Below are 27,905 nucleotides of genomic sequence, written 5' to 3' on the forward strand. Positions count from 1 at the left end.
GAGCAGTCCTTAGACTGGGTCTTCTCACGGTCACATCATTTATTTTGCCTACATTGGCTCGTTTCCTAAGCCAGAGTATCTCTGTTAATGTACACAAAGGTTAAAAGAAAAGAATTAAAAGCTGGTAATTCTGGAAACTATCGTGATGGTTCTAATTCCTCAAAAATCAAGAGAAGAAATTCTACCAGAGCACGCATTTTGCTTTAGTAAAGACGACCCAGATCGCAAGGAGGAAATGCTTGTAAATAACCTGAAGCCGGAGAACACAAATTGTTTCAAAAATAAGATTTTTTTTTTTAGGAAGTCGTGAAAGTGGCTTTAATACTAGCTGCTCTATTCCACTCACAAATCATTTAGAACTTCTGACGTTTGATCAAATGTCAAATTTGGGGAATGAAACGTTATCAAAAATAGGTTAAGATTTCGATGAGAGAAACAGTCCGGTCCGGGCCCCGCCCGGTAGCAAGGATCCTTTCCCTGGTTGCTAATGCCGGTGACGACGACAGAACTCTAGGCCTACAGCGGACCCCGAGATTCCGGACCCGGGGCAAGGCAGGGCAGACAGGCCACGCGGAGGGAGTGCTGGGGCCGAAGGTCGGAAGCGGCCGCCACAATTCCCTCTGGCGCACCTGTCAGCTCAGGGACCGCCGCCGGATACGCGCCCGGGTCAGTCGGCCCTCCCGGAAGTTCGGCCTCCTGACGCCCTGCTTCCGGTTCCGCTGGCTCCTTCCGGTCGCCATGGCGACGGGGCGCCTGGGGGTCGGAGAGACACTAGGGGCCCTCAACACGGCCCTGGGGCCTGGCGACCCAGTGTGGTTCAAGGAGACGCGTGCCCGCCACCTGCGCGCCCGAGACTTCCTGGCACCGCGGCCCGCGTTGCAAGCGCGCTTCGGGGATGGACAGGTGGGCGCCAGCCGGGAGGGCATGTGCAGCCAGTGGCAGCGCCGCAGCCCGCTCACCGCCCTTCCTTCCACAGGTGCCGGAGCGCGTGATCCGTGCGGTGGCCGGCCTGCAGGGCCCCGGCGTGGCCCCGGTGATGCGCTGCGCGCCGACGCCCGCGGGCCTGGCACTCCAGCTGCAGCGGCCTGCCGTCTTCGAGCGCGTGCTCGGCGCTGTGCCCGCCTATGCCGTGCCCGCCGTGCCCGCCGCGCCCGGGCCGCGCGTCCTCCTGCACTGCCCGGCGCTGCGCGGCGCCCCTGGCTCGCTCCGCTTGAGCCGGCTGCGCGCCGTGCTCGTGGCCGATCATTTGGCGCGAGCTCTGCGCGCTCATGGGTGAGCGCGTCGCGCGGCCACAAAGGCCGGGGTAGTGAGCTGGCCTTAGAGCCAATGCCGGTGGGAAGGAGGGGGAGCTGCGCCGGGTGCCCGATCTGAGACCAACGCCCTCGCTTTGCAGGGTGAGGGTGCGCCTGGTGCCCGCCGTGCGGGACCCGCACATGCCGACCTTCCTGCAGCAACTGCGCGTAGACTGGCCCGCTGCCTCGGAGAGAGCCGCCACCGAAGCCCTGAGGAGCCGGGTGCTTGCAGAACTTGGCCTGGCCCGGGAGGGCGGAGCCCTGGCCCCGGGCATCCTAGGCACAGTATCCCTGAAGGAAGTGTTGCAAGAACGGGGACGCGCAGCTGGCTATGACCCCAAGTTGGACAAGTGTCTGGGTAGGAAATGGAGCCTTGCAGGGCCAGAGAGATGGTACCCTGTCTTCCTGGCTAGCCTGAATGCCCCTGTGTTCTTTGCAGTGACTGAGGATCAGCTGTCTGTGCTGGCCGAGCTGCAGGAGGCTGTAAGCCAGTGGCCTCAGGCCAGCCCTCCAGGCCTGGTTAGTAACTGACCCCCACCCCCAACCTGTAGGCCTCTGGCAGGCCATGTCCTGTGTCCACGCAGTGACCATCCTCCTACCCTGTAGGCTGTGGCCCCACATGCCAGTGCAGACGTCTGCATGGTTATACACGTGGTGAGCTGTGAGGAGGAGTTCCAGCAACAAAAGTTGGACTTGCTTTGGTGGAAGCTGGATGATCGGGCTCCTCTCACACAGGTAGGCTGGTGATGGTGGAGGTCCCCCGACCCCCATCCCCACCAACCTGAGGGCCCTTGAAAACCCACCAAGGGACATATCAGCTGAGTCCATAGGTGACACTTGACCTTAAGAGAGATGTTAGGCTTGGTGAATGGGTACTTGCAGCAGGTGTAGCGTCCTGGGAGATGGCAGGGTGTGGAGGCATCCTAGAGAACATCGAGCAGTAATAGATTGGGGAAGCTGGACTGTGTCCCGAGCAGTGAGCCTGAGAGGGGCACAAAGCCTGGTGGCAAAGGGCGCTGTGGGAGTCCAGGCACCAGATTTAGGTTCTTTGAGGATCTATTGCTGGAGGTACCACCTCCTGGGCTAACCACCTGGTATCTTCCTGACAGAAGCACCTGGTCTGTGGCCCAGTGAAAGTCGCTGGTACGCCTAGCAAGTTGACTGCCCCTGAGTACTACGAGTGAGTAAGGCTGGAAGGGAGGCCACTGAGTTGAGGTGGGGGGATTCACCATCAACCCCCCTGCCCCGGGAGGTGCCTCTGAGCCCTCCACTCACCCTTCTCCAAATGCAGGCTCCGCCACACCCAGGTGTGCAAGGCATCCGCACTGAAGCATGGCAGGGACCTGGTGCAAGGTGCGCCTGGGAAAGCCTGGCTATGCCCTGCGGGAGGGGCAGGTCACTTGCTTCCCTGCCTGCCCAGGCTGACCAACTATATTCCCTCAGACCCAGCCTGGACAGAGGTCTTCAGCATTCTCTCTGCGGCAACTATCAAGTTTGAGATGCTCAGCACTGCTCCACAGAGTCAGGTGAGCCTGGGTGCCATGCGGGATCGGGGCTAGCGGAATTGGGTGTGAAGGCTGCACTCATGCCCCCTTCCTCAGCTTCTCCTGGCCCTGGCCGACAGCAGCATCTCCACAAAGGGCACCAGGAGTGGCACCTTCGTCATGTACAACTGTGCCCGGCTTGCCACGCTATTTGAGGGGTACAAGCACAGCACAGAACAAGGTCTGTACCCCACTTTTCCACCTGTGAGCAGTCTCGATTTCTCACTGCTACAGGATGAGGTGAGTGTCCTCCTGGGTAGCTAGGCACCTGCAGGAGGTTGGGACCTCCCCTCCTAGCACCCTTCTCCCCCCCACCCCCACCCCCAGGGCGAGTGGCTGCTGCTCTTCAATGGCGTGCTCCCTTTCCCAGACCTGCTGGGCCAGACAGCAGCCCTGGCATGTGCAGCCTCAGGGCTTCACGTGACTGCGCGCACTGAGACGGTGAGCCAGAGAAGACTGGGACAGACACTGCACACTCGATGCTTTATTCTGGGCTGGGCACGAGATCAAAGAGACCGGCCAGTGACTCAGTCTCTGTCTCTAGATGTGCAAGTTCCTGGTCCAGCTCAGCATGGATTTCAGCTCGTACTATAACCGAGTACACATCCTAGGGGTAAGTACACAACAAGAGGGGGTGGGAGATTGCAGGGGGGGCAAGGGAAGCAAAGAATGAGACCAGCAGGCCCCTTCTCTCCTCCAGGAGCCTCGACCACACCTGTTTGGTCAAATGTTTGCCCGTCTCCAGCTTCTGCGGGCTGTGCGTGAGGTGCTCCACACTGGCCTAGCCATGCTGGGTCTCCCTCCACTGAGCCACATCTAAGGCCACAGAGACCCCAATATCTAGGAATGTTTACAAAATCTTCACCTGGAAAAAAGATATAAAGATTATAGTAGAGACCTGAAGCCAAAATAAATTGTTTCTGTTACATACAAAGCCCAGCCCCAGGGTGTATTTTTGGCCTGCCGGAACAGCACCTTACTCACCTCTAGCTCCTGCTCTGAAGTCAGGAACCCGCGGCTGCCGCCTCCTCCTCTCAAGGCACACTGGGCATGAGCACAGACGGTCACTCCTGTTCCATTCTGTCTGCGAGCAGGTCCCATGCCCAGCACGCCGGCCACCGCGGGATACCTTAATCATACCAGTTGTAAACCTCAAGCCCCTGGCCCCCAAGAGCACAGCGGTGGCCAAACTCAGGGCTTACAGGCCAGCAGTCCATGTCTGCCACATCTGGGACATGGTACACAGTACTGTTCATGAAGGTGGGCTCACCGTGACCCAAACGCCAGAAGGTCAGCCGTTGGTCAATGGAGGCTGAGACCATGAGGCTTGGGCTTAGGATCTTAAGGCCTGTCACATGGGCAGCATGTGCACAGGGGACGGAATATTCCTCTAGCACATGCAACTGGGGTACCAGATCACCCCCCATGGCTTCTTCCAGCTCTGGCGCCTCCATGGCCAGCACAAAGACATGGAGGGAGCCGTCCTCACTGCCACTAGCCACAAGATGGCCCTCACGTGTGGGCAGGGTGTGTAGGCTGTTGACACCACAGCTATGAGCCTGGACGGTCAGGCAGGGGGTACCCAGGCCTGGAGGAAGAAGATGGTTGTCAGGGCCCAGCCTGCCCCATGGCTGAAAACAAAGTGGGAGGCAGGAGGGACAGCCTTGGCTGCACACCAGCTACTCACGGTAGGGAAGCCCGGGGTCGGCCGGAGGCTCCAGGGCACCAGAGCCATGGTCCAGCACGGTAGTGAGATCCCAGAAGGCCAAACTGCCATCGGTGGCTGCGCTGCACAGGAACAGCCTCCTGGGAAGCAGGGAAGGGCAGCTGGGTCAGTGAAGAAGATGGAAAACAATGGGAGCCCCTGCCCAGCCACCATGCAGCCCCTCTCACCGCCGCTGGTTGGGTGCCTCATGTGTAAAGGAATGGACCTTGAGGACACACCGCTTGTGGTGGAAGGTTTCGGCCAGGAGCTGCAGCCGCCGCCCTGAATCCTGCAAAAGGAAGAGCCTGGGGGGCGGAGGGTGGCTCAGCTCAGAACCCATTCTGGACAACCTTCCAACCTTTTTGTCTTCGCCCAGGGCCCTCTGCTCTCACTCACCTCACTGCTCCATCACTGCAGGCTGCAGCCACAAGGGGGCCGAGACCAGGCCGGTCGAGCTCACAAACAGCTAGGGACATGTACCTGCAGAGAAAACACCCGGACAGCAGTCAGGGGAAGCCTGGGAGCAGCTGCAAGGGGCTTGCCCTGCAGGACACCACCCCATGCTCCTGCCTCGCAGTACACACGTCACCTGGTCTCTGGGTCCACCTTGACCATCCGGTGCCGATTGCGCTGCCGGTCCCAGTACTCATCTAGCCGGTGGGATGAAAGATGCATGACGTGGCAGGCGAGGCGGCTTGGGGTGCTGGGGTCCGGGGTGACCATGATGCTGAAGCAGTGCATCTCAGCCCGGCCCCCCGCAGACACCACATGAGCAGTCAGGCCTGGCCGAGGATCCTGAGGGCCACCTGGGGTACCAATACCCCACACAGCCAGTGCACGCACGGAGGAGATATGGTTACAAACAGCTGTAAGTGCATGGGCCGAGCCAGTGGCTGTGGGGAGCGCCAGGACACAGACGGTAGTGTCCTCACTACACGTGATCACAATGTCAGTCAGACCTGGCCCCTCGCTGCCAGGCTCCAGGTGGTCAGGCTGCATGAAGCTGGGCACCTCATATTCAGGCCCCAGAGTGATGGTGCCCACACGCTTCACACAAGTGATCTCACGGCCATGCAGGCTCTCCCGGAGAATCACATGTGGCCGGGTGCAGCCACCCAGCGCCCGGTAGAGCATGACATCCCCATCTTTGAGGTAAGCAAAGGCCATAGCTGCCTCAGTATCAGAGAAGGCCCAGGAGCGGTGCCCTCCACCACAGTTGACGATGTGCAGCTTTTCATGTGACCGGGGACTCCACACCACAAACTCATTGGCATGGAAACCCAGGATGACCATACTCCCATCAGCCACCATGCGAAGCCCAGCCACCCAGTTCATGCCTCGACAGGACTTCTGCCTTAGGACTGGCTGCAGTTGGCCGCCTCTCACAAAGAGCTGGTAGTAGGCACCATCGCGCCCTGTAGTATACACGTAGCCACCGTGGCAGGTGACTGACGTCACACCCTGCTTCCCATGCAGAGAAGGGAGGGTGGACACAGGGCCCCACTCAGTCAAGGCAGTTTCACCCCCACCACTGCCACTACCTGCTCCAAGTGCTCCAGTGACAGCTCCGGCCTTGCCCCCAACCCCAAGATCCTTGAGCAGAGCTGGTCTGGAGGGAAATAGCAACACAGAGCCCCGGCGGTCCCCACACACCAGGAAGTCACCAGGGGGCAAGAAGGCACTGCATGTGTGCCATCTCTGCTTGCTTGGAGGCAACAGGTACCGGCAACGTTCCTTTACAAAGATGGCTTTGCCAGTGGGCGCGGCTGTGATTTCCAGGCAAGCCACCACACCACCAGGGCCCGATGCCAGCAACAGGAGTTCCTCGTAACCACGCAGGGCCCAGCTCAGACTATGCACTTTCCCACGAAAGAGGGTCAAGTCCACGGCTGCAGTTGGAGTGTTGATGGGGACAACCTTGACACGACCCTCCCCGTTGGCCATGGCACAAAGTCCGAAACCCTCAGGACCAGGGGCTGCCTCCAGGAGGCAGTAGGACTGGAAGCGCTTGTCCTCCAGCAGCTGCTCCCAGCACTTGACCTCAAGGTCGTAGAGATACAGGGCCCCTGTATCAGTCACTGCCAGTAGTCGCCACGAGCCGGCCAGCGTCACAGCCTTGAGGGTACCTGGTCTGCTACGGGACTTGAAGCAGAGAGCTGAGACCCCTGAACCCGGGTACCCACGCCCTACCAGGTGCCACAGCCGGATGCCTGAGTCATCGCCCCCAGTTACCACCCAGGCCTGCCTCTCATGGGCAGCTATAGCCCGAATCCCACGACCCTGGTGGCCCCGAAAGGCCTGCAGGATCTCACCTTCATGGCTCCATACCAGGCAGACACAGTCCTCTCCTGCACTGATAAGGTAATTCTCTAGGAGCTTGACCTGCCACACACGGGCGCTGTGCCCAAAGCAGTGCCCAATATTCTGTACCCGACCTCCAGGCACCCTCAGGTCACCCACCTTCCAGATGCGGACGCTTCGGTCTTCTGAAGCTGTGGCCAACAAGCCCTTGCTTTCCAGGTATGACATGCTGAAGATGACACCCACATGCCCACTGACTCGTCGGTCAGGGGCCACAGGCTTATTGTCTATTAAAGCGGCTGCTGGGTACCAGACAAGGAGCTGATTCGAAACTGCACCTGCCACTATGGTCAACTCCTTCCAGGTGTCCCCGATCAGACAGGCTGAGGAGAGGGTGCACCTGTCTGTACAGGGTACCTCCTGCAGCATGCACCCTACCACAGGGTCATATAGCACTACCGAGTTATGGCCCAGGGCCAAGGCCACGTTGCCCTCAAGCCAACGTGCATCCCAGATCCAGTCAGACATGTTCCACAGCCCAGAGCGCCAGAGCTCCCGGAAGCGGCCAGGTCCCCAGCTAACTTTCACAATTCGGAGTCCCTTGCTCCCAAACACAGCCACCATAGCTTCCGAGTCAACGTCTCCATTTGGTTCTGGTCGCACCCGGAACCCATGGATAAGATAGTGACCAAGCAGGTTCTGCACACGCTTCATCATCCGCAGATGGCCACCAAAATCGAGGCTGTACACCAGGACATCTGGCCCCTCACCTAGACAGAAGCAGAGAGCCACATCAGAACCTCACTCAACTCTGATAAGCCATGAAGAGACAGGGGCAGGGAAAATTCGGGTATATAGCCTGTGAATGCTCTAGAACACACAATCCTGCTGGCTTGAACCCTGGAAAACCCTTGGCCTCAGCTTCAGCTGGACTTTTAATGCGGACTCTCAGGTGCCTACAGTCACTCCAGACACCTCGGTTCAACCTGGCTTCCTCAAACACAGCCTCTTCCTCACCTCACCTAACTTCTCATGCTTCCAGCAGGAACCCTCGCAGTCTTCATCCCAAATCTGCAATGGCATCTGCCTCTATGCACTCTTCCCACCCTCCCTCCCCTAGGGAAGAGGGGGTCCTCAAAGGTGATCCTCCCATGTTTGGGACATAACAGAACCCCTCTGGATTTCCAAGAGCTTCTTCCATACAGCTCAGATGTGAGCATATTCAACACTGACATGAAAAACCAGGAGAGATGGCCCCCACATCGGTAGCCAAGGCTCCCATGACCCTCAACTGCCTTCTGGCTGCCTGGTGAATTTGTTGATTTTTTTTTTTTTTCTCCCCTCTTACTCAATGCTTTTCACTCCACTGCTCACTCCATTGACTGTTACCAGCCTCTACTCAGCTCCAGCCCCAGCCCCAGCCCCAGCCTCAAACCAGGAAGATCATGGCTTATTCCCCCCTAAGCTTTCCACATCTTCTCATGTTCTCAGTCTCCAAGTCCCCTGTGCTCATTTTCTAAAGATTTTGCAAATCCTCCTCACCACACTGATTGTGGTCCAGGATATCAACTTCTTTTTTTTTTTTTAATTGAAACTACTTTTTTTTTTTTTTTAAAGATTTTATTTATTTATTCATGATAGTCACACAAAGAGAGAGAGAGGCAGAGACACAGGCAGAGGGAGAAGCAGGCTCCATGCAGGGAGCCTGACGTGGGATTCGATCCCAGGTCTCCAGGGTCACGCCCTGGGCCAAAGGCAGGCGCCAAACCACTGCGCCACCCAGGGATCCCTAAACTACTTTATTTTTTGTAAGATTTTATTTATTTATTCATGAGACATAGAGTGAGAGGCAGAGACACAGGCAGAGGGAGAAGCAGGCTCCATGCAGGGATCCCGACCTGGGACTCAATCCCAGGACCCTGGGATTACACCCTGAGCAGACGCTCAACCGCTGAGCCACCCAGGCATCCCTAGGATATCAACCTTTTAACCTGAGATCTTAACCTGAGATGACACTAATAGTCTCTCATGCCATTCTGAGCCTGCAATCTCCATCTTTCCACACTTGACATTCACTGAGCATCGATTATACACCAGACAAGGAACTACACGCTGGGTAGTGAGTAAGACAAACACAGACCCAAGGCTCCTGATCATCAGGCAGAAGCTAAACAGTATCACCCGGGATCCCTGGGTGGCACAGAGGTTTGGTGCCTGCCTTTGGCCCAGGGCACTATCCTGGAGACCCGGGATCGAGTCCCACATCGGGCTCCTGGTGCATGGAGCCTGCTTCTCCCTCTGTCTGTGTCTCTGCCTCTCTCTCTCTCTGTGTGACTATCATAAATAAATAAATTAATTAAAAAATAAATAAGTAAATAAACAGTATCACCCAAATAAACTACATTGTTACATAACTTCGGTAAATTCCAAGAAAGAACTATACAGGCTGCTTTAACATAAAAGAGGGAAATCGACTTCTGTGATTTTTCCCTCCAGAAGACATTTAGCAGTATCTGGAGACATTTTTGGTTGTCACAACTGGGTTATGTTAACTGGAATCTAGGAGTAGAAGCCTTGCTGTCTGTGATTTGAAACGTCCTGTGAATCACAGACAGCCCCTCACCCAAAAAATGACCTGGGGGAAAGGGTGCAAGGTTTGAAAGATGGCAGACAACATGGACCAGCAACAAACTACCAACACCGTAGAAGAGCCCCTGGATCTCATCAGGCTCAGCCTGGATGAGCGAATTTATGTGAAACTGAGAAATGACCGAGAGCTTCGAGGCAGATTACATGCTTATGATCAGCATTTAAATATGATATTGGGGGATCCCTGGGTGGCGCAGCGGTTTGGCGCCTGCCTTTGGCCCAGGGTGCGATCCTGGAGACCCAGGATCGAATCCCACATCGGGCTCCCGGTGCATAGAGCCTGCTTCTCCTTCTGCCTGTGTCTCTGCCTCTCTCTCTCTCTCTGTGACTATCATAAATAAATAAAAATTTAAAAAAAATAAATAAATAAATAAATAAATATGATATTGGGAGATGTGGAAGAAACTGTGACTACTATAGAAATTGATGAAGAAACATATGAAGAGATATATAAATCAACAAAACGGAATATTCCGATGCTTTTTGTCTGGGGAGATTGTGTTGTACTAGTTGCTCCTCCATTAAGAGTTGGCTGAAACAAAGAATTTATCGTGTATGGAATACAGGAGATTTTGTATGATTGCCTCTTTAAATGTAGAAGACATCAAAAGAGAAACCTGCATTCATTTTGATATTAAGAAATGACCAAGGATTCTTCCACTCCTGAAATGAGTTGATTTGCAGATAACTCAAAAATTCTTAAGCTAAAGGGTGTTTAATTTTTTTCCCAACTCTTTCAATAAATGTGATCACCAGGATGCAGAACTCTTTGTTTTTTTATTTTTTATTTTTTTAATACTTTTTTTTTTCTTTATTTATTTATGATAGTCACACAGAGAGAGAGAGGCAGAGACACAGGCAGAGGGAGAAGCAGGCTCCATGCACCCGGAGCCCGACGTGGGATTCGATCCCGGGTCTCCAGGATCGCGCCCTGGGCCAAAGGCAGGCGCAAAACCGCTGCGCCACCCAGGGATCCCCAGGATGCAGAACTCTTTGTTCAGGAATTCATTTGCTCTGTTGTTTTCTCAGACAATTTCTGTTATTTTTTTCCTTTAAATTAAATTTCATGTTTCCTTTTTTAAATTAAAAAAAAAAAAAAAAAAAAAAAAAGACCTGGGCCAAACATCAACAGTGCAGAGACTGAGAAACTCTAGTGCCATCTAAGCAGACTTGGTGACTATCAGGGCAGGCCACCCTGAGAAATAAATAAGCTGTGGTAACCAGAGGAAGAGCAGGCATGCGGGGGAGATGGATGAACCTTTCTGGACGAAAGGAACAGCAAGTTTGATGGAGGTGAGCAAGAACTCTAGGTCATGTGGTTGGAATAGGAAACAAAGGGCTGGGGGATGGACTAAGAGAATGCTGCTGATGGGGTCCAGGAGCCAAAGTTGCATAGCCTCGAATGATGGCAATAAGTAGAGAAACAGACAGATGCCACAACTTTGTAGTCAAAATCAACCAGACTGGCTTGAGGACTGAGGGAGTGGCTTGGGCTTGAGCACCTGGGTGGCTGTTGTTCCCCTTGCTCAGCTGGAGTACCCAGCAGGAGTATTTCAATTTTAAAGCACCTGTGCACTTGGGCCTAGAACTTATAAACAAAGAAGGCTGGAAATTGAGATTATAAGTGCACATAGGTAGAATCTGAGAATTGTAAAAATATAAAAATCACTTTGGAAGTCACAGGAGCAGAATTCACTTGAAGAGCTTTCTAACCCGCATTTCCTAAATCATTTCCCTGCTTAAAACCCTTCAAAGGGCCTCTCTCCACGACCCACCATTAAGTCAGATCTAGGTATAAAATAAAACAATCTGGCCTCTGCTCATTTCTCCAGCCTCTTCTCCCAGACTCCACTCCTGCTCAGTCTCCCAGGAACTCCCTCTCTTCCCCAAAGTAACAAATTATCAGCATCAAGGCCTTTAGCAGGCTTATCCTCACCAAGAACTCACCTCTTCTCTTCTCTTAGCTCATTCCTGTGATTCTTTGGGTTTCTGCCTACCTATCCCCTTCTGCAAGAGCCTTAGAAGTCTAACCCATGATAGGAACCTTGGACTCCCAGAGCTCCCACACCAGATCCCTCCTCTTGCACAAAACCATTCTCTCAGGGGACGCCGAGTGGCTCAGCTGTTGAGCGTCTGCCTTTGGCTCAGGGCGTGATCCCAGAGTTCTGGGATCAAGTCCCACATCAGGCTCCCTGCATGGAGCCCGTTTCTCCCTCTGCCTATGTCTCTGCCTCTCCCTCTGTGTGTCTCTCTTGAATAAGTAAATAACATCTTAAAAAAAAAAAAAAAAAACCACACCCCCCCCCCCCCATAGGATAGGAATCTCATTCAAGGCTTGAGAGTCAATGTCCTGCCTCAGGAACCTTAAAAGACCCAGCAGCACCACCATCAGTAACTAGTGGCTTCCATTCGGTCCTCGATGCTCTCCAGGGTTCTGCTGCTTCAGATGGCCCATGCTTCTCGACCTGACCTTCCGCGAAAGGCCATCAACATTGGATTCCCTGGATGCAACTATCTCAGAAGAGGCCTCGGGGTCTGCCTCCGCAGCCACTGGCCCAATCGGAAAGGTTTCATCCTTGGTTTCCTGGTTTCCCGCCACCCATCCTCGTCATAATCACCTTCCAAGGAGAAGCCTCACCCGCCCCTCGGAGGCCAGAGCCCCGTCTACCGGGCCCCGCCCACCCCCACCCTCCCCAGATGCCACACCACAGACCCTCCCCTCCCAACTCCCCAACCTTGAGGGGGCTCACCTCCAACCTACCAGCTCCGCTCCCGGAAGGGGCCACACACCGTTCTCCCTCTCTTCCCCGCCTCCCAAGCCACTGCGGTTCCCCGTGCTTTCCCGCGGCCCCACCGCCCTTTCCATGTCAGATGCAGATTGTGAAGGAACTCGACAGCCACATCGGGTTGGTTTTTTTTTTTTTTTTCCTTTGGGGCCCCTCCGGCCGGGTCTCCAGCCCATCTCCTGGGTTCCCGCCCACCTCGGTCGGGCTTCATCCGGCCGCCCGCCCTCCTCCTTAGGGGCATCCCTTTGTTCTCATGGTCCCGCCCCATGCGAGCGCCCGGGTTCTTATCCGCTAGCGCGCGCCTCGAGCCAAACCTCACCCGCCAACAGCCGATCCCCCACGCACTCCAGACCCGTGACCGGGAGCAGTATGAGCTCGGAGGTTGCCCGCGGCCAAACGTAGTCCTCGGGAGCGTCCATGACGATCCTCTAGCCGCGGCGCCTTCCTTTGCCAAGAAGGGATCTGGGCTCTCGCGAGACGAACCTTCCTCGCGCGCAGCCGAGCCGATCTGCAGCGGCCTTGGCAACAGGTAGCCGAGCCCAGGGTCGCCCGCGGCCGGTGTCCAATCACGACCCTTCGCCCCACGCAAGCCAGCTCGTCATTGGCGAAGGCGTCCTCGCCCCTCCCCCTGACGTGAGGCTCGCCGAGCGCTGCGGCCCACCCCTACAGGCCGGGTCAGCCTGCCCCCGACCCCACCTGCGCCTTCGCGGCCCAGCAGCTCAAAGCCGTGTAGTTTTATTGGAGGGGGCATAATGGGTCTGTACACAATAAATAACACGAATATAGGAACGGTGCCCTAGTCGCGGCTGGAGACGGGATGGGGCAAGACCTCGGCCGAGCCTTTGGCCTGCATCTGGACAGGCGAACGGCGGGTCCCCAGACCTGGGGCGGCAGGAGGCCTGTGGCTGGGGGCTGAGGCCCGCCCTGCCCTCAGAGCTCCACGCGCGCGTCGCGGTAGGCCCGGTCCACGGCCCACTCTGGCTGGGAGTCGGCGCCACCTTCTCGGGCCAGGCGCGCCATCTCCTGCTGGAACAGTGCCTGCCGAGCCCGGCTGGGATCCACATTGATCCAGTTGTTGGCAATCCACTTAGTGCCGCGTGTGACCAGGCAGCCCCCGTGCAGCGAGTAGTCATCCACGTCGCCCACCCAACCTAGAGAGGAGGATGGTGTGAGCAAAGGAGGGGACCAGAGGGACTCTAGGCTGTGCTGACCTGAGCTTGACCTCATAGGGGCCAAGGGCATGGCCAGGGTGGGCCCAGCTGCGCACACATGTAGGGGCAAAGTCTGGCCCCAAGGTCTCCTTGGGGCATGGTATCTCTCTCCAACTAATGCACTGACAAAACTACTGGTCTGAAACCAGCCTTCTTGCTCCTAGTCCTGTCCACAGCCTGAGTCAATGACAGATGTGTCCCCAGCCCCAGTGAGCTGGAAGGCTAGAGCATCACGGAATCCATTACAGACCTCAAGGTAACCCAGGAGGCTACACAGGTGCGTGCCCCTGAAGTCACTGAGGATGGTCTTTTGGAGGCACCAGGGACAGAAGAACATTTGTAGGGGTGCCAGAAACATCCCACCAGGGTGGCTGTCTGGGCTGGGTAGGCTTCCCTCATGGTACCCTTGGCCTGGCCACAGGCCCTCACCTTGTCCATCAGGCAGGTAGTTGTACCAGAAGACTGCTGTGCCCTGCCGGGGCTTGACACGCAGATTCCCCTTGTCACAATGCCTCCGAGTGTCGCGGAGATCAACATCATCCTGAATCAGACTCTGTGGGCAGCAGGATGCTGGGGTTCTCAAACTGCCCCCACTGTACGCCCAAGGGCCAGGGCCAGGAAGCCAAAAGTGGCCAGAGGGAAACCAGTCAGAAGTGCCCAGGGGATCACTTAGGCGCATCATCCCAGGTCTGGAGGGGTATATACTATGATTGCCCAAGGCCTTGCCATCCCACCAGAGTAACAGCCTGGTTGGCCCTTACCATTTCATCGTAGGTTCTGTTGTCTGCTACAGGGAAGACAGTCTCGCCCCCACCGGTGACGTTGTTCAAATAAAACAGCACTGTCATGTAGCTGTAAGGCAGGGGGCCTGCTGAGCAGCTGTGGACACTCCCACGGGCTTACCTGTGGGCAGGATAAGCTGCCCAGGTTCCCAAGGGCAAGAGGGGCAGGCTGAGATCAGTAACACTGCACATCAGTGCCAAGATGTCCCTAAGCCAGTCCTTCCTCCCACAAACCCAGTCTCTATGTATCAGACTGTTTTGTGTGATCACAGGTGCACTTCGCTAAATTGCATGGCTGGCAGGGAAAGGTATGCGAGCAGAAGCAGCACAACCATGCAGGAGGGCTGGCTGGGAATAGAAGGGGCTGACCCAGAGCAGTCACACGAAGGGTAGAGACCTGCCGACCTGCCCCCCTGCCTCAGCAGGGAAGGGGGACAAAGCTTCAAAGAGAGAAGCTGAAGCCTCCAGCAGTGGAGAAGAATCAAGACCCAGGGGAGAGGGGGGCAAAAAAAGCTGGAGACTCAGCCTTGCCCCATGCCTCAGAGCTCTGGGAACAAGTGTTACTGTCTGTGGGTACCTTAGTTTAGCCACCCCTTTCCTGCCACTTGGTAAACAAACTGCAGGGAAAGATGGGGTATCCTCAGACGGATGGCCCAGCGCTCCCCTGGCCTGACACCAGGGGTATACCGGTAGGGCAGGGCTGTGTTTATGTCATGGGAATGCCTAGTCTGGGAGTTGAAGGCCACCCCAGGTGGGAGGTACTTGCCGGCAGGAGGTCTCGAAGGGTACAGACTCATTGGCTACCAGCTTGGTATGGGAGCAGATGGTCTCTGGGTACACAGGCCCGCTGTCCACATGGGCATGGTAGTGGCCTCCCTCGCCATACCGCACAACCTGCAGTGGCTCACTGAGCTCCACGATTTCAGGTGACAGGCGGGTGAGGCGGAGCACCCTGGTGGACAGCAGGCATTCAGCTGAGCAGTCCCATGCAAGGTGGTGCCCTGGAGAAGCCAGACCCCGGACCTGCCACCAGCTCTACCACTGCCCAACTCCCCTGAAAGCCCCTGACATCAACCCCAGACTGGCCCGGTAGGAGCAGGAAGGGGTTACTCATGAGCCCTTCTCCCTGGATGCCAGAGACTGCGTTGGGTGGGGAAGATGAGATTTCCACTAAATTGGGAGTGGGGGTCACTCCCTCCAGGAAGGAGGTTGCTTATCTAAAACCCCTGGCTGCTCAAGGGCAGGGGGGCCTGTGGACAGAGATAAGACGTCATTTCTCTAATTAGCGAAAAACAAACATTGCAATCTATTTCTAATCCCAAATGTATATTGTTTGCCCACAATTAGGGTTAATTTGCCTTTGTTAATTGCCTGTCTTTTAATGGATCCTAATCCCGGTCTAACAAGTAGAACTTAATCCTGAGTTGGCTAACCAAGTCTGTCCCCTTGGCCCCAACCAAGAACTTCTGTGTGGGCCCCACCAGACCTGCTCCTGCTGCGGTGCTCACCTCTGGCGGATGGCGCGCATGACGTGGTGGGCACCTTCGCCCTGGTAGAGCCACGTATGGTGGCTGTTCCGCACCAGCTCGCTGGAGGCCGCCTTGTGGCTCCTCATGTACTTGTGGAAGTCTCGAAGGTCCATGTCAGAGAACTCCTGCAGGCTCAGCACTCCTGCATGGGGCACCATCATCAGTGCCCGCAAACCCATGTACGGAGGCCACGGTGGCAGGCTGTAGCATCCTATCTACCCCTGGCTTCAGGCACCAAAGGCAGTGCACCTGTCCCCCAACCTGAACTCCTGGGTCAGATGAACCTGGCTTCTGTCACATCAGGCCCTATGAAGACCTAGGGAAGTTCACTTCCTCAGTTAAACCCTGATTTGGCCCCCCAAAGGAAGAAGCCCAACCCCTAGGCACTGGGGTGGCTCAGTCGGTTAAGCATCTGCCTCTAGCTCAGGTCATGATCCCAGGATTTGGGAATCCAGTCCTGCATCAGGCACCCTGCTCAGCGGGGAGTCTGCTTCTCCCTCTCCCTCTGCTACTCCCCCCCCACCCCCGCTCGTTTCTCTCAAATAAATAAATAAACAAATAAATAAATAAAGCCCAACCCCTACTAGATTGGCCAGAGCAGGGTTGCCAAGCGAAGCTTGAATCATATGGCCAAGACCCTAGGCCAAGGACTGCCCCTGGCCCTCCAGCCTGGCTCTGAAGCACAGAGTGGCTACTCTCTGGTCCTCTAGAGGGTGAAGAAAGAGTAGTCAGTGCTGGTTTCTACCCAGGGCCTTCCATGCTAGAGTTTAATCTGGGGCAGGTCCCCAGGAGTTCCCTTATGACCTCAGGTCCCAACCTGAATGGAATATATCTAGCTAGCCAGTCTTGTCTGCTGGGTTACCATGCTAGCTCAACAAAGAAAGCCAGGCCACTCCCCCAAATGAGAACGCTCTCTCCCTGTTCCTGGCCAACCCACAAAGTAGAAGCTCCACTTTCTTGGGGTTCTGGAAGAATAGCTGGTGTCTGTTCCATTTATAACCTGGCCAACCCAAAGGAGAAACCCATTTTTTTTCTTCTTTTTTTTAGGTAGGCTCCATGCCCCCAGCATGGAGCTCAGCATGGGGCTTGAACTCATGACCCTGAGATAAGACCTGAGCTGAGATCAAGAGTCAGATGCTTAACCAACAGCCACCCACGTACCTCTAAGGAACAAACTTTCTACTGTTTTGCCCAGATTTCTCTGAGAGTAGGGAACACAAGGCCTGTCAGCTTGTCACCAGCTCTGTACGTGGGGGCAGTAGCAGCATGATGCCCGTCCAGCCACAGGTCTTGGGCAGATCCTTCACTCTAGGTTGGCCAGCCACAGGACCATTCTTCCAAGTCCTATTTCACTATTGCACCTTCCCCATTTCATCCAGAGCTGAGTGATTACTACACCTCAGTAACATCCTGGTTGTTATTATCAAAGGAGAGTAGGGTACTTGCATGACAGCTCCCCTACCCAAACCACCCCCAGCAGTTTGCAGGACTCTAGGTAGGCAAGAAGAAGGCAAGATCTTAGATTAGAGAGGGTGTCTTCCGGGGGTAGACCCTGTGCCTGGCTGGAGAGAGGTGGATGGAACAGGATGAATGGCCAATCTCAAGCTGACCTCACTGGCCCTCTGCTCCTACTATACCTACTCTGCCCTCTGCCAGCCAGCAACTCTCTTCCTGTACCCTAGACTCTACCTGCTGAGGTCAAAAGGGCCTCCAAGAACTGCCCTCTAGACTGTCACCAAGGCAAATGTGAGGACTCAGCCACCCAGGAGTGAGAGCAAGGCTGGATCCTTGCCTCCTCATCTCTGGCTACTCTAAAAGCTGGGTATACAGGAGGCAGGAGGCTTCCAGGGACAGAACTGTGGCGAGGTATGAGCTCACCATCACCATCAGGGTCAGCCTTGATCGCAGAGTACATCTCCTGAATGTTCTCTGGAGTCATCCACCGTCCATTTCCCAGGCGAGTCTGGGCCAGGACCTAAAGCACAAGATGGTCCCTCAGTGGAGTGGCCCCAATGATGAAGAGCCACCAGAGCACAGACAGCTGCCCAGTTCTTGCAGTAAGGGCTAAGGGTTCCGGTGACGGGGTATGGTTGAGGACACAGGACAGAGCCTGAGGTCCCTGAGCTAAAGGGAGGGTAGGCAGAGAGGCCTACAGGCATCTGGGGAGGAGGCTAAGAGACCTGGGATAGCTAAGAGACCTATGGCCAGGCATTCCTGGCCCTGTTGGGACTGTGACCCACTCAGATACTCCAAGTAGACAGGGGAGGCCAAGGCCTGGGGCTTGCATGCGAACAGGCACCAAGGGGAAGCCTGGCCAGGGCATGATCACTGGGCTTGTCAAGACGACCAGGCTCAGTGGGGCACTCTGTATAAGTAAGGGACTCTACACCCTGCCAAGACCTGTCAGAAGCCTGGTGTGAGGGCCATGTAAAAGCGATATGCAGACTTTTGGCTACTAAGACCTGCCACCCCCTCCACCATGATTTTTGTGGGGTCCCCAGCCATGGCAGCAAGGAATCCAGACCACAGATGGCACACCACCCAGGAATTGTGGCAATAATGTCATCACCCCCAGGTGGGTTTCTCCTACCATCTTTTGGGGTTCCCAGGCCAGCAAGGGGCTCTCCAGGGAAGGAAAAGGGGGCCTCTGGGACTGGGTATGCCCCAGCTGATCTGAGATGGCACCTGACTTTTGGGGCCAGGGCTAAGCAGGCCACTAGAAAGACAGTTCTAGACACTCCCACCCTGTGCCTACTCCAGGTCCCCAGATCCCAACCTCACGGAGCTGCAGGCGACCATCACGGTTCTGGTCCAGCAGCCGGAAGAGATCCAGCTGGCTGACCTGCATTGTGCCCATTGCCTCCTCGTATTCTTCAGTAGGCAGAATCTGGCTGCGCTGTAACCCCTTCATCTGGGCCAGGTGGATGATGAGCCGACATTCCTCATCACTCAGGAAGCCAGGGATTTCTGCCAGAAGAGGAGGTGGGTGAGGCCAAGGACGGAGCCAGGGTACCGATGCAGCCATTAACTTCCTCTCTGCCGAGTTCCTGGGGTACTCCTGTCCCCTGGTGGTCATCATGTCAGGACTTCACATTCCCCTTTACCTCTACTCTGGACTCTAACCCCAGGATTGAGTTGTCCTGCAAAGGTTGGCCTGCATTTGGAACACAGGTTTTTGTCTTTGATGCGACAGCACACATTTCCCAGGGGAGCCCTGAGAAGCTTGCTAGAGCTAAGCTCACCCACCTTGGAGTGCGACTGAAGGCCAGAGGGTTGACATCCACTTCTGACTCGGTACGTATTTTAAAGTGGGTGATGGTGACTGGGTTTTGCTTTCATTTTTGCTTTTCAGTATTGATCAAATAAAAACAAAGTGTGAAACATTCAGTGCTGTAGGCCAGTCCTTGCCCTCCACTCTCCTGCACAAGTGGGCGCTGACCATCTGCCTAGGGCTGACCTGCCCAGTGCTGGCACATCTGTCAGTGGGGGTCACTTAGGCTTTTGGCAGATGCTCGGAGAAGATGCCCCAGGTATCCTTTTTTTTTTTTTTTTTTTTAAGATTTTTATTTATTTATGAAAGACACACACACACAGAGAGAGAGAGAGAGGCAGAGACACAGGCAGAGGGAGAAGCAGGCTCCACGCAGGGAGCCCGACGTGGGACTCGATCCTGGGACTCCAGGATCACGCCCCGGGCCAAAGGCAGCACTAAACCGCTGAGCCACCCAGGCGTCCCAAGCCCCAGGTATCCTTTGCTTTGGGAACAAGTGTACACTAAACGTCATGCCTCTAAGTCCAAGTAAAGGCCAGTCAGGCTTAGGGCTTGGCTCCAGTGGCTGGATGTCCCCACACAGGCTCCATAAGCAGCATGGTCCAGCTGGAAAGTGAGCCTCAGGCCCCAGGAGCCCCAGGCACTCTTAGACAGGAGCATGGCCCTGCATCATTCCCTCGTTCCTGGGAGAGAGGACTTCCTTAGTTGGGGAACAAGAGGCCCACCGAGGAACTGACTGGAGGCAGGGCCCTGCTGCCAGTGACCCCTCAGAACCGCAGAGTGGCCTACCACCTCTCAGCGTTAGACTCCCAGCATTAAGTTCCAGGCACTGCCAAAAGGAAGGAAAATGGCTGCCCAGAGCCAGGAACAGTTTTTAGTGGTTATCACAGATCACACTTAGGTGGCACAGACTCTGTGTCCTGTCCTAAGCATGTCATCAACTCCTTAATCCCTAAATTTACCCTAGAAAGCCAGGCCCCCTCGATTTGCCTTTCTTACCCATGAGGCATGGCCAGCACAGAGACATCAGCTACTTGCCTGGGGCCACCCAGGCTGTTGTACTCAAGTCCATGCTCACAACCATATTCAGCTTCCCTGGGTAGATGACTCAGATGTGATGACACTGAGGGCAGGACAAAGGTCCCCACCTAGGCCTGCTTGACCCTCTCCCAACCAAGCAAACCCAGAAAGGGTGTGAGCCATCTCCTGGGGGTAGGGTGGGGGGTGCAGGTGCTCTGGACAATGGGTTAGAACAAACTGCTAATCAACAGTCACCTCCTGGGTAGCTTAAAACATAAATAAACAAGAAAAGTAAACCAGAAAAAGAAAAAACACAGGCCCAGGTTTCTTCAGTTTATTAAGTGCTGGTAATCCACAGGCCCAAAGATGCCACCAACCTCTACAGCCCCCTACAGAGTGCTAATCCAATGCAAACAGCCCAGGCCAGCACACTGGGGCCTAACCAGATGGCAGAAGGGGGGGAGGGTGTCCCAGCACCTGGGATCTGCACAAACACTGGCTCCTGGGGTGAAGGTACAAACTTATAAAGCCCTCAACCTCAGCCCATGAAGATCAAGGTAGACAAAGCAGGTGATGGATCAAGGGCTGTGGCTGTTAGTGGCACTGGCGGTGCTGTGGGGGGTCAGTGGAGCAGGGGCTCCCTGAGGCCCCACACGGTGCATGCCCATTCCCCAAGCCACGGTGCTGTGCCATGACATTGGCTACACAGAGATGCGGCTGCCCAACTTGCTGGATCATGACACAGCGGCCAAGGCTCTCCAGCAGTCAGTCAGCTGGCTGCCCCTGATGGCCATGGAGTGCCACTCTGATGCCCACCTCTTCCTCTGCTCTCTCTTTGCTCCTGTGTGCCTTGACAGGTAGGACGGGGGCTCCTGGGTTACGGCAGAGGGAGCTTTCCTCTGCCAGGGCCTGTTCACTAACCATTGCGGTGTACCTCTCAGGGCTGGGTGCTGACAGGGGTAGGGAGGGAAATGAAGATGAAGGATTGTCTTGTCAGGGTGTTCCTGGCACAGGGGAGCAGGTGCCCATGGGACAGAGGAGACATAGGCAGGGGACCATCAATGGTGAGCACCCTTGGTCTGGACCCTCAAAGCATCAAGGGCTCTTGAATGTCAAAGTATGGCTAATGGGTAGGCTGCTTTGGGTTGGAAGCTCCTCTCTAGTGAAGTGTGGAAACTGCTCAAGGGATCCTGGCAAGAGATGGAGCTCATCTGAGGGCCTTTTCTCCCAGAGTTCAGAGATCACAAGGCTGATTCCTCTTCCCCAGCCTAACCTCCTTCATGAATCACAGCTCGTTCAGTTCCTTCTCTGCAGAGTGAGGGACCTTCCCAGAGCCTCAGGGTGACCATGCCAGTAGCACCAAGAATGGGCTCCTTCAGAATCCAATGATCGGGCCTCTGTGCTCTTTGCCAACCCCAGCCCCGGTCAGAAACTGCAGTCTCCTGCAGGCCTTCCAGGGCAAGAGGGAGGGCTCTGCTTTCTCCTTCCAAGATGGGGGGTGAAGGCCCTTCGCATACACCCCTCTCTGCTGCACTGGATGTCCTCCCGAGCTGGAGGGGGGAGGTGCGCTGGAAAGCTGGAAAGCAGACAGGCCACAGGAGGACGGGGGTGGGGGGGTGGAGGGGGTGCATTAAGACCTAAGCGCTGTTAAGGGACATGCAGGGCTGAGAACTGTTGCTAGGTGACCAGGTGTCGTTGCCCAGCAACCGCAGAGTCCCAGGCTTGCCTCAGTACCAGGAGCGCGAAAGGGGGGGCATCCAGGAAGCCCGGTCCTCCTGAGCGCCCCGTCACCCCCATCCTTCCCCCCACCTCCGCAGGGTCATAGGCCGCAGGCCAGCTGTGGGCCCACCATGGCCTGCTAGGGCTACCCCTGGCGGGCCATCCTGCACTGCAGCCGCTTCCCTGCTGAACACAGCCTCTGCCTCTGCGGTCTGCGGTCGCTGCTATTTCCAAGGGCTCCCGCCTGTGCCACCCACGTGAGTCCCCACAAGGCCTGGGAGCCGGGGCCCACCCGCAGTGCCCCACCCTCCCGAGCCACTGCCCGCAGGGTCTCGCTGGCAGGGGAGATGAGGAACAGGCCACAGGAGCAGGTCTCAGAAAGGGTGAAGGACCGGGGGCCAGTGAGAGGGCCTCCCCTCCCCCGTGCTGGTGGCCCCTCCCCAACTCCTGCCAGCAGAGCCTCACTAGGCCCTCCCCCCACCCCCACCCCCAGTGCTGTGGGCCAGCTGCAGGGACTGTGAGTTAGCTGCAGGACGCCTGCTTCACCAACGAGGTCCTGGACGTGCTCTGTGCCAGCGACTTTGGTGAGCCCCTAGTGCCCAGCAGCCCTTACACCCACCTTACAAGTGCCTCTGTTCCAGCTCCAAACTCGATGTAAGACAAATGAAAGAGGGGGCACTCAAATGCTTTATCTGGTTAGAGCTACAAAATAAATGCCTTTAATAAACGAGGCATTGCTAAAAACAACACACCCAACAAATCTGCTTAGGAGGGTGACAGCCAAGACTTCAGCTCTTCTCTAGGACTTGATTAAGAGCAGAGCATCAAAGAGTGTGGTTCAGCAGGTGGAGGGAATGAGGGTACTCCTAGAGACCCTGTGCATCACCCCACTCCTCTGATCCCATTCAGCAGTGAAGGCAGACTCTCCCAATGCAACGGGACATCCTTTGGTCTCTCAGACTGCCAGCTGGACTCCGGGCTAGAGGTGCTGAAGACAGGCCCACCGCCTGCTGTACAACGGCCCCTACTCTGCATCACTGGCTGCAACTGGATGCCATGTGCGTGCACAATGTCTTGCGAGGAAGGCATGCTGGGACCTATGTGCTAAGTGGGGAGTGCAGGGCCCTTGGTGGCTGGTAACCACAGCCTATGTTTGGAGCCAAGGCCACCAGAATCTGCAATTGGCTGTGCACAGGTGGTACCATCACTAGTGCCCAGAACAGGGGTTAATACAGGCAGAGAGAGCCTGCCTCGGCCTTGGCATCAGCCACACAAAGCACGCGCTGCCCTGGACACCCATAAAACCCTCTATCTTCTGCCCTTCATGGATATTTGCAGACCAGAGTCCAGAGAAACCCCAGGAAAGGCCCAAGCGGGACAGAAACCCACTTTGGTGGTCACAGCTAAGGGGTCCCTTCTTGCCCAGACACAAAGGAGGCTGGCTCTCTGGCAGCTGTGTGTGCTGGGTACACAAGACCACCTTTCTGTCCTTCGCAGGCCTGGGATGACAGCCTGGCTAATGCCCACAAGCCCCAGCAGCCCAAGCAGTCTCAGGGCAAGTGCAAAGCCTGTGCTCACCCTGGGCAGGATGCTTCTCATCAAGCCCCACAGATTCCATTTTATCTGTCTGACCTTTACTGAGTCCCTAGTTCCATCACACTGCAGGCCCATGAAAAGCATAGGGGTGGGGACAAGTCCGTGCAGAAAACTACAGTAAGCTGCTTACAAATCTGAACTTATATACACACAGAGTTCTTTCCCTATTTCTGGGCCTCCAGTGTTTGTCAAGAACACAGTGGTCTTAAGTAACTGCCTAATTGTTTTCTTGAGCTGACTTGGAAATCCTATGATAAAGCAGTCATGGTTTTAAGATAAATTGTTTTGTGTATTGTATTGTATTACTCATTTACCATAACTAGTTAAGAAAATGGGCTAAAACTCTTTTTGGCCTTCTGGAAGTGCTCCTGCTGCTCTTGAAGGAAAAGCCAGATTAGAGGGCACCTGCCCAGGTGGTGGGAGGTCACTCTGAGCAAGCAGACCAGTGCTGGTCTGACTGAGTGCCCAGTAAATCCCTCCAGCCAGCCAGTCATGACCAGGAGTAGACACGACTCCACCGGCTGCTGGCTACACAGCCAGCACAAATCAGCCTCCCCTGCACGCAGCTCACCTTTAGGGAAAGGGTACAAATGACAAATAGAGAAGACAGTCTCCAGTGATGCTAAGTGCTGAGAAGAAAACCAAGCAGGCTGATACAAAGGTGTCTGGGAACCTCTGAAGACCAGTTTGAGTTCAAGACAGGTCTCTGAGGAGGGGATGTGTGCACAGAGGCCCAATGGAGCGGAAGAGACCCTCTGTGGGAAAAGCCAGGTCTGAGCCTTCTGGTGGAGGGCACAGCACATCCAAAAGCCCCAAGGCAGCATGAGCTTGGGGAAAGCAGGAAGTGAATAAGGGGTAGCAGGAGATGAGGGGACCAAAGGAAACTGAGGTGAAGGGGAAATCTTGGGAGACTTTTAAGGAAGAGGGTAGTAAGACTGATCTGTTGTTTAAACACAGAATGAGGGTGGGGTGGAGGAAGAAGTGAGCCTCATGAAAGGTAGAAATGTCCCCAGAGAGATGACAATGACTCAAAACTGGAACATCTCTCTTCTGAACTGAACAGGACGAAGTCCTCAGCTGACTTCTGATGGTCCAAATCCTTGCGAAATGCCTACCACAGTCAAGCAGGTATAGGGCCAAGCACTCACAGTGGGGCCTGAGTGGCCCAGGTTCCACTTGCCCCAGATCTTTAGGGACAAACTTGGGAAACAGGGAATGTTTCCCAAAGGGAGAGACTGGTTGCATGGGATCTTCCCCATGGAGTGGTGGGGCTCCCTCCCCTATAGATGTGGGCACTCTGGGATAGAACCCATTCCCCTTGCCCCAGCTTATACCCTGAACACCCACCCCTCAAGCCCTGGCACCCCCCGCCCCCCCGAGGCTGAGAGTCACAGGTCTGGAGCCAAGGGCAGCAAGGCAGAGGTGGCAGGGCCCACAGCAGGCCCATTATCCCTGGCCTCCCTGCCTGTATAGGGCGGCAGTAGATGAATAAACAGGAAGCCACAGAAGAGCAACACTGCTCCTTCTTGAGGTAAGGCTTCCTTCTTTGGATCCATCCAGCACCACAGCAGACAGGGGCTGCTCCTCCTCCAACATCCTCTCCCTGTGCTCTCCCTGCCTCACAAGTGAACTGCCTATAATCAGCGATCTTTTCTTCATGTGGCTCACCTTGTTTCACCATGGGGCAAGCCCCAGGACCCCCTGGGTGAAACCTGGCGCACCGTCCACCAGCAGACTCAAAGTCAATGTAAAAGTTTGAGAGAAAATGGGAGCCACAGCTGGAGGCTCTTGCTGCAGCCACCCAATTCTCCCAGCCATGAGCTTTGTAATTTGTACACAGACCCATCTGACGGCCTAACCAGACCTGTTTACCTCGTGTCACATCTCTCCTGCGGCCTATAATTTGCAGGGTTTGGGTTTCTCATTCTCTGCTCTGCAGGACTTTGATGCAACAGCTACATGTTAGGGGGTGAAGGGGACAGTTATGGCCTCATAACCTTTAACCTAACATATATCTGAATTAAGTGCATACAGGTCCCCAGAAAACTGAGAGCACAACCTCTTTAGACAGGTCTGTTCATGGCCGTGTAGCAATAAAAGGGTGAGTGTTGTTCCCTTTGCCTGTATCACCCTTTCCTGACAGCCACCTGGCTTGATCCCATAGCTCCTAGAGGTCTTTACTTAAATACCTTTCACAGGGACGCCTACCTTGGTCACCCTGTTGAGAGTTTCAACCACAGTTGAAATTCTATCTTATTTGTCTGCAATCACTTATCACCATCTGACATGCTGTACACATTTGTTTGTTTATTGTCTGCCTCCTTATTCGAATGTCAGCTTTAGGTGTGTGTGTGAGTGTTGGTGGTGTTTTGTTTTTATTTTTCCTATTTTGTTCAAAGCTGTCTTCCCAGCACTTAAAATAGTGCATGGCACAGACTTCAACCTTATGCAGTAGTAATAATAATAGTAACAATATTTTAGAGCCCCTCCCACAACAGGACCAAAATAACTATTTCTCCTTGCACCGCATGCACGTGAAATCATTCTCATAGGTCTAGCCATAATCCTCAACCAGGGCCCTCTGCCCCAGGGGTGATAGCATGTGCTCAGATGCTCTAATTTGGTTCCCAGTCCTCTCCTTAAAGCCCCTAACCCACACAATCCCCCAGCAGGCAGGAACAGCCCAAGGTCTGCAGGTAAGTGTGTCACTGAAACTAGGTATCCAGGGCTGGGTGGGCAAACCTATCCTGGGCAAGGTCATGGGTCTGGGGAACCCCACCTTGCAGACTCTGGTAGTCTTTGAAGGACTTCAGAGTCTTCATGGCATGTTGGGTACAGAGTACAGGCTCTAGCAGCAGGCTGCTTGGGTTCTAATCCTAGCTTTGCCAGGGTACTAGCTATAGGAGTCTGGCCAAGCAACTAGAGCTCTCTGTGCCTCACTTTCTCACTGAGGAACCTGAGGGTGGGATCCACACCCACCTCACAGAGGGGTTGTAAGAATGAATTGAAATGATCATATGAAGCCTAGCACATAACCAGAGCTCAGAAAATGTGAGCTTATGATGCTGGTTTCAAATGAGGTCACACTCCATGGAAGGTTTTGCCTACTTATGGCTGAACACAACTCCATCCTAAGAACCCCAGTGCTGGTAGCTAAGGCTGGTGCTCCAGTGGGCCAGGTCTGGGGACGCCAGTTTATCTACATTGGACACCTTCTCACCAGTCCACAGGGCCCACCTCGGCAGTGAGATTCCTCCTGAGGCACTGTGATCAGCTAGGACGTGGTCATCGGTCTCTCCCACCCTCCCCCAATTCCAGAATGTGACAGAATTAATGATGGCAGGCAGTGTCCAGAGGCGGTTTTCAATGAAGTGTTTAGACAACTGCCTCAGGGTCATAAGGCCCAGCCCTGTAATGGAAGATACGCTGCAGAGTAGGAGTCGGAAAGGAGAGCGTGGAAAGGTCGTCCTGTCACCCTATTATGGAGGTGGGGGTTGGTAATTCACTTGGGGAAACCTTTGGGTAGAAAAAGAGCTACTTTGAAGCAGCCATTTTCAAAACAGAAGTCACGTGGCCAACATGAGCCTCCAGGCGCCCCCAAACTGCAGCCCCTGGCCCCTCCCGGGAGTGCCCTGCGGACTTACCGAAGAGCAGCGGCTTGAGGCTGAGGGTTCGGATGAAGTGATCCCTGTCGGCGACCAGCTGGACCTTACGCTCGTGCCCCACCTAAGGGAAGGGAGCACCGCGGGCAGCTCGGGCCCCAGGCCGCGCCGCCCGAGCAGGGGACGGGCGCCCGGGCCCGGAGCGCGACGAGCCGGGGCTGCGCGCGGGGCAGACGCAGGGAGGAGCCAGGAGGTCGTGGGCTGTCGGCCGGGAGGGCCTGGGGCGCGGCGAGGCGAGGGTCCTCACCTTGATGCCCTCGAGCCGGGCGAGGGGACCCAGGGTTGGCGCGGGCCCGGGGCCCTGGGCGCGGCGCTGGGGCCCGGGGTCGCTGCTCTCGTCGCCGTTGCTGTAGTGCACGAAGAGCAGCAACGCCAGCACGTTGCCCAGGTACAGGTGCACGAACACCATCAGCACCAGGAAGTAGGCGCGCGAGCAGATGCCGCGGGGCTTGCACAACGGCCGGACGGGTGCGTCCTCGCAGTCGCCCAGCGCGGCCGCAGCCCCGGTCCGCTCGTGTCCAGGCGGCGCCCACTGCGGACTCACGGCCTCGGGCCTCGGGGCCGCCGCCGCCGCCGCCGCCATGGCGCCCAGGTCGCGCGCACGCCCAGGGGAGGGGCCGCGGGGATGCCCGCGCCGCGCCGTCGCCTGGACAACCGCCGCGGAGAGGGCGCGCGCCGCGGTCTCTAGGAGACGGTGCCTGGGGATGCTGCGCCCGCCCGCCCCGCCCGCCCCGCCCGCCCCGCGCCGCGCCGCGCCGCGCTCCGTCTCCCTTGCGCCTGGACCCCGGGCCACTCTGCAATTTCTCTTCCCGGGCCGGTTACTGTCAGGAGGAGACGC

General features: G+C 55.8%; 3 protein-coding genes across 4 annotated transcripts; 1 reads left to right on the forward strand and 2 right to left on the reverse strand.

The window, feature by feature from the left end:
• Window positions 1-759: 759 nt before the first annotated feature.
• On the forward strand, window positions 760-3,770 carry DALRD3 (DALR anticodon binding domain containing 3). Its single transcript, XM_038566499.1, has 11 exons — window positions 760-903; window positions 1,394-1,650; window positions 1,732-1,811; window positions 1,899-2,027; window positions 2,402-2,472; window positions 2,584-2,645; window positions 2,736-2,818; window positions 2,894-3,076; window positions 3,164-3,277; window positions 3,381-3,449; window positions 3,537-3,770. The coding sequence occupies exons 1-11, from the start codon at window positions 896-898 to the stop codon at window positions 3,654-3,656; spliced, it is 1,176 nt and encodes a 391-aa protein (XP_038422427.1). The 5' UTR covers window positions 760-895; the 3' UTR covers window positions 3,657-3,770.
• On the reverse strand, window positions 3,294-12,837 carry WDR6 (WD repeat domain 6). Of its 2 annotated transcripts, XM_038566493.1 has the most exons (8): window positions 12,597-12,837; window positions 5,131-7,612; window positions 4,938-5,021; window positions 4,730-4,846; window positions 4,524-4,642; window positions 3,821-4,424; window positions 3,552-3,701; window positions 3,294-3,443 (listed from the first exon to the last, which is right to left on the reverse strand). In XM_038566493.1, exons 1-6 carry the CDS (start codon window positions 12,694-12,696, stop codon window positions 3,967-3,969), a joined length of 3,360 nt encoding a protein of 1,119 aa, XP_038422421.1. In that variant the 5' UTR covers window positions 12,697-12,837; the 3' UTR covers window positions 3,294-3,443; window positions 3,552-3,701; window positions 3,821-3,966. The 2 variants fall into 2 exon arrangements, with proteins under 2 accessions (XP_038422421.1, XP_038422420.1); XM_038566492.1 differs by having other exon boundaries at window positions 3,301-3,701.
• Window positions 12,838-12,996: 159 nt separating this feature from the next.
• Window positions 12,997-27,650, reverse strand: P4HTM (prolyl 4-hydroxylase, transmembrane). The gene is made up of 9 exons (XM_038566504.1): window positions 27,315-27,650; window positions 27,050-27,131; window positions 18,576-18,766; window positions 17,678-17,774; window positions 15,779-15,941; window positions 15,037-15,222; window positions 14,250-14,340; window positions 13,918-14,041; window positions 12,997-13,428 (listed from the first exon to the last, which is right to left on the reverse strand). The coding sequence occupies exons 1-9, from the start codon at window positions 27,648-27,650 to the stop codon at window positions 13,208-13,210; spliced, it is 1,491 nt and encodes a 496-aa protein (XP_038422432.1). The 3' UTR covers window positions 12,997-13,207.
• Between the last annotated feature and the right edge of the window lie 255 nt (window positions 27,651-27,905).

Source organism: Canis lupus, chromosome 20 (assembly GCF_011100685.1).
Source record: "Canis lupus familiaris isolate Mischka breed German Shepherd chromosome 20, alternate assembly UU_Cfam_GSD_1.0, whole genome shotgun sequence".
Classification (NCBI taxonomy): domain Eukaryota; kingdom Metazoa; phylum Chordata; class Mammalia; order Carnivora; family Canidae; genus Canis; species Canis lupus.

Excerpts from the sequence above, each read along its gene's own strand:
- WDR6 (XM_038566493.1), bottom strand. The coding sequence starts at position 12,696 with ATGGACGCTCCCGAGGACTACGTTTGGCCGCGGGCAACCTCCGAGCTC. Across the intron at positions 4,847-4,937 it reads TGCAGTGATGGAGCAGTGAG|GCTCTTCCTTTTGCAGGATT; the intron begins GTGAGTGAGAGC and ends TCCGCCCCCCAG. Across the intron at positions 4,643-4,729 it reads GAGGCACCCAACCAGCGGCG|GAGGCTGTTCCTGTGCAGCG; the intron begins GTGAGAGGGGCT and ends CCTGCTTCCCAG.
- P4HTM (XM_038566504.1), bottom strand. The coding sequence starts at position 27,650 with ATGGCGGCGGCGGCGGCGGCGGCCCCGAGGCCCGAGGCCGTGAGTCCG. Across the intron at positions 14,341-15,036 it reads CCCTTCGAGACCTCCTGCCG|CTACATGACAGTGCTGTTTT; the intron begins GCAAGTACCTCC and ends CCTGCCTTACAG. Across the intron at positions 14,042-14,249 it reads ACAGAACCTACGATGAAATG|AGTCTGATTCAGGATGATGT; the intron begins GTAAGGGCCAAC and ends TGCTGCCCACAG.
- DALRD3 (XM_038566499.1), top strand. Across the intron at positions 2,028-2,401 it reads ATCGGGCTCCTCTCACACAG|AAGCACCTGGTCTGTGGCCC; the intron begins GTAGGCTGGTGA and ends TCTTCCTGACAG. Across the intron at positions 2,819-2,893 it reads GCACTGCTCCACAGAGTCAG|CTTCTCCTGGCCCTGGCCGA; the intron begins GTGAGCCTGGGT and ends CCCCTTCCTCAG.